Source organism: Otolemur garnettii, unplaced genomic scaffold (assembly GCF_000181295.1).
Source record: "Otolemur garnettii isolate 467f Iridium unplaced genomic scaffold, OtoGar3 scaffold00054, whole genome shotgun sequence".
NCBI classification, from domain to species: Eukaryota; Metazoa; Chordata; class Mammalia; order Primates; family Galagidae; genus Otolemur; species Otolemur garnettii.
Window position 1 is genome coordinate 8,501,841 of NW_003852449.1, and position 4,217 is coordinate 8,506,057.

Consider the following 4,217-nt stretch of genomic DNA (forward strand, 5'->3'; position numbering starts at 1 on the left):
AAAAAAAAAAAAAATCTGTCAGTTAACGAATAGCTAGCGTTATTTCAAATCTAATTTTCCTTTAAGCAGGTTTTCCTCACATTTGCATTTTGTTTTAGTAATAGCTCATGACTTGAATTTAATGAAGGAAAACAGAATGAAAGAGTTGGTAGAGTTTTGATCCAAAAGTTCATTGTCTGGGACCTTTATGGTTTGGAGCATATCATGTAAATTTTTAGGCCTTCATTTCCTAATATGTCCAATAAAGGAGTTGAATTATATGCTGTCTATGAAGAGCTAAATTGCCTCTTACTCAGTTCTGGTATTAGTATAAAATATTTTTGAAAAAGAACAAGGCTGGATGCAGCTCATACCAGCATTCCTAGCACTCTAGGAGGCCAAGGCAGGTAGATTGCTGGAGCACAGGAATTCCAGTCCAGGCCTGAACAAAAGTGAGGCACTGTCTCTACTAAAAACAGAAAAATTAGTCAGGCATTGTGTTGGGCACCTGTATTCCCAGCTACTCAAGAGGCTGAGGCAAGAGGATCTCTTGAGCCCAAGAGACTGAGGTTGCTGTGAACTATGATGATGCCAGGGCACTCTACCCAAAGTGATAGAGTGACACTCTGTCTCAATAAAACAGATAACAACAAAAAAGGCAAATAAATAACAAATCTGATTTATCTTGTACTATTTGGAAAACAGAATTATATTAGCAAGATTAGTTTGAAATAACTGTGCATGCTTTCTGTTTTTCTGTAGATGGACCACACATCTCCAACCTACATGCTTGCTAACTTAGCCCACTTACATTCTGAACAACTTCTGCAGGGCTTGAATCTTCTTCGCCAGCATCACGAACTCTGTGACATCATTCTTCGAGTAGGTGATGTTAAAATTCATGCTCACAAAGTGGTACTTGCCAGCATCAGCCCGTATTTCAAAGCAATGTTCACTGGAAACCTTTCTGAGAAAGAGAACAGTGAAGTTGAGTTTCAGTGCATTGATGAGACTGCTCTCCAGGCTATTGTGGAGTATGCCTATACGGGGACTGTTTTTATTTCTCAGGACACAGTTGAATCCCTCCTGCCAGCAGCAAACCTTCTGCAGATAAAACTCGTCCTGAAAGAATGTTGTGCATTTCTTGAAAGCCAGCTCGATCCTGGTAACTGTATTGGAATTTCTCGTTTTGCAGAAACATATGGTTGTCACGACCTTTATCTGGCAGCCACTAAATACATATGCCAGAATTTTGAAGCTGTTTGCCAGACTGAAGAGTTTTTTGAGCTTACACATGCTGATTTGGATGAAATTGTTTCTAATGACTGTTTGAATGTAGCTACTGAAGAGACAGTTTTTTATGCATTAGAGTCGTGGATCAAGTATGATGTACAGGAACGCCAGAAATACTTAGCACAGCTACTGAACAGTGTACGATTACCACTGCTGAGTGTTAAGTTCCTCACTAGACTGTATGAAGCAAATCATCTCATTCGTGATGATCGCACTTGCAAACATCTTTTGAATGAAGCCCTGAAGTACCACTTTATGCCTGAACATAGACTGTCTCATCAGACAGTCCTGATGACACGACCTCGCTGTGCTCCCAAAGTACTTTGTGCAGTAGGAGGGAAATCTGGACTCTTTGCCTGTCTGGATAGGTAAATAGGAGGCTTCCTTAAAGAAGTGATGCTAATAGATTTTATACTTTTTAAATTGCAAATTTTCTATATTTTAAAAATAGTTTTCTTTTCCTTCTTACTTTCTTTGTTTGCTCTTTTTATTTTTCTCTCTTCTTCAAATACGTATGCAGTTTTTTAAATCACATTGTCCTCCATTCTCTACAATACTCACACTTAGGATTGTTCCCCTAAGCATGCACCCTTTTTCTAGCCTGGTTTCTCACTAACTTTTCTTTCGTTTTCTGTCTTCCTTTTTTTCTTTCTCGAACCATTTATATCTTCATTCTAGTAGATGAGGTCAGAGGAGATTTATTGTTGTTAACTGTACCAGGATATATTAAAGAAGAGGACTAGGAACCCTTGGGGAGGGCACACTAGCGAGAGGAATGGGTTGGAATGAAACCAGTTAATTAGAGGTACCACCAAGGAAATGAGAAAAAATAGGACACTGATATGTGGCATAAATCATGGATTTCATGTGCAGTTTATTTCCTTCGGTGTATTTATTAAACACAGTAGTAAAAAATACTTCCTTTTCTGGGCCAAGCTCAGTGGCTCATGGCTGTATATCCTAGCACTCTGGGAGGCTGAAGTGGTTGGATTGCCTAAGCAGGGGTCCTCAAACTTTTTAAACAGGGGGCCAGTTCACTGTCCCTCAGAACGTTGGAGGGCCGGATTGCAGGCCCCAGGATGAGTCGGCTGCTAAGCAGGACAGGCAGCGGTAGCAAAAACACCCGGCCAGATAAATGTCCTTGGTGGGCCGCATGTGGCCCATGGGCCATAGTTTGAGGCCCCCTGGAAAGCCTGGGAGTTTGAGACCCTGTCTCTAAAAAATAGCTGGATGTTGTGGCAGGCGCCTATTGTCCCAGCCACTTGGGAGGCTGAGGCAAGAGAAGCACTTCTGCCCAAGAGTTTGAGGTTGCTGTGAGCTATGATGCTAGGACACTCTACCAAAGGCAATTAAAGTGAGACTCTGTCTAAAAAAATAAAAAAAATGAACAAAAAACACAGAAAAACTTCCTCTTCTAATAACTTAAACTACGAGTTGTCATATATTTTCTATAAAGAGCCAAGTAGTAAATATTTTAATCTTTGTGAGCCATGTGATCTTTGTCGCAGGTACTCAACTTTTCTATTTTTAGTAGAGATGGAGTCTTGCTTTTACTCAGACTGGTCTTGAACTCGTGGCATCAAGCAATCTTCCTGCCTAGGGCTTCCCAGAATGCTAGAATTAGGGGTATGAGCCACTGGATGTGGTGGTACACACCTGTAGTCCCAGCTACTTGGGAGGCTGAGACAGGAGGATTGCCTGAGTCCAGGAGTTCTGGGCTGTAGTGCGCTATGCCGATCGGGTGTCTGCACTAAGTTCAGCATCAATATGGTGACTTCCCGGGAGTGGGGGGCTACCAGGTTACCTAAGGAGGAGTGAACTGGCCCAGGTTGGAAACGGAGCAGGTCAAAACTCCTGTGCTGATCAGTAGAGAGATCACGCCTGTGAATAGCCACTGCACTCCATCCTGGGCAACATAGTGAGACCCGGTCTCTTTCAAAAAAAAAAAAAAGATTATAGGTGTGAGCCACCATGCCTGACTTTAATTATAATCTAAATTGTTTATTGCTGAGATTGTGCTACTTACGGTAGCTTATTGTTATGCCATGGTAGTGTAAGAGCAGCTGTAGATGATACATAAATGAATGAGGGCAGATGTGTTCCAAAAACCTCATTTACCCGAAAAAAAAAAAAAACTCAAAATAGAAGGGTGGCACCTGTGGCTCAAAGGAGTGGGGCGCTGGCCCCATATACTGGAGGTGGCGGGTTTAAAAACCTTATTTACCCAGGTAGCTGGTGAGCTGAATTTGACCCAAGGCCATAGTTGGCCAATCCTTGACAGAGAGAGTCATCTAAGTAACTTTTATACGTTGAAAATATAGCTTGATGTTATCTTTGTTTTTTTCCTTGGCTAGGATTGCTTCACAGAAACTTTTGTGTTTGATGTATTTCTTTAATACTATGGATTTCTCTTTTTCTCATTTCTAAAAATTTGGTGATTCCTTCTCCAGTGTAGGGAACTATTGACAGTTCATCACTGGCAACACATATATCCTGCATCTTTTAAAAAGTATCACTACACATTTTAATTGTAGTACTTTTTTTTCTTGTTTTAAATTGAGATAGGATCTTGATCTGTTGCCCAAGCTAGAGTGAAACAGCATCATTGTAGCTCGTTGAAACCTTAAACTCCTGAGCTCAAGTGATCTTCCCACCTCAGCCTCCTGAGTAACTAAGACTATAAGTATATGCCACTATGTCAGGCCAACTTTTGTATTTTTTGTAAAGACAGGGTCTTGCTCCTACTCAGGCTGGTCTTGAACTCCTGACATCAAGCAATCATCTTCCCTAATGCCTCCCCAAGTGCTAGGGTTACAGGTGTGAGCCACCATGCCTGACCTTAAATATACTCTTAGTTATTTATTGCTGAGATTGTGCTGTGAGTAGAGAATTAGTTATGGTAGGTATACAAAGTGATTGCTTAACTTGTATTCTTTTTTTTTTTT

At 41.0% G+C, this 4,217-nt stretch overlaps 1 protein-coding gene across 1 annotated transcript in view; it reads left to right on the forward strand.

The window, feature by feature from the left end:
* The window catches only part of KLHL28 (kelch like family member 28), a 32,803-nt gene that overhangs the window by 9,545 nt on the left and 19,041 nt on the right, over positions 1-4,217 (forward strand). The window contains exon 2 of the mRNA XM_023514526.1: positions 742-1,640. Within this exon, the coding sequence (XP_023370294.1) occupies positions 742-1,640 (899 nt within the window). The remainder of the gene's footprint in view (positions 1-741; positions 1,641-4,217) is intronic.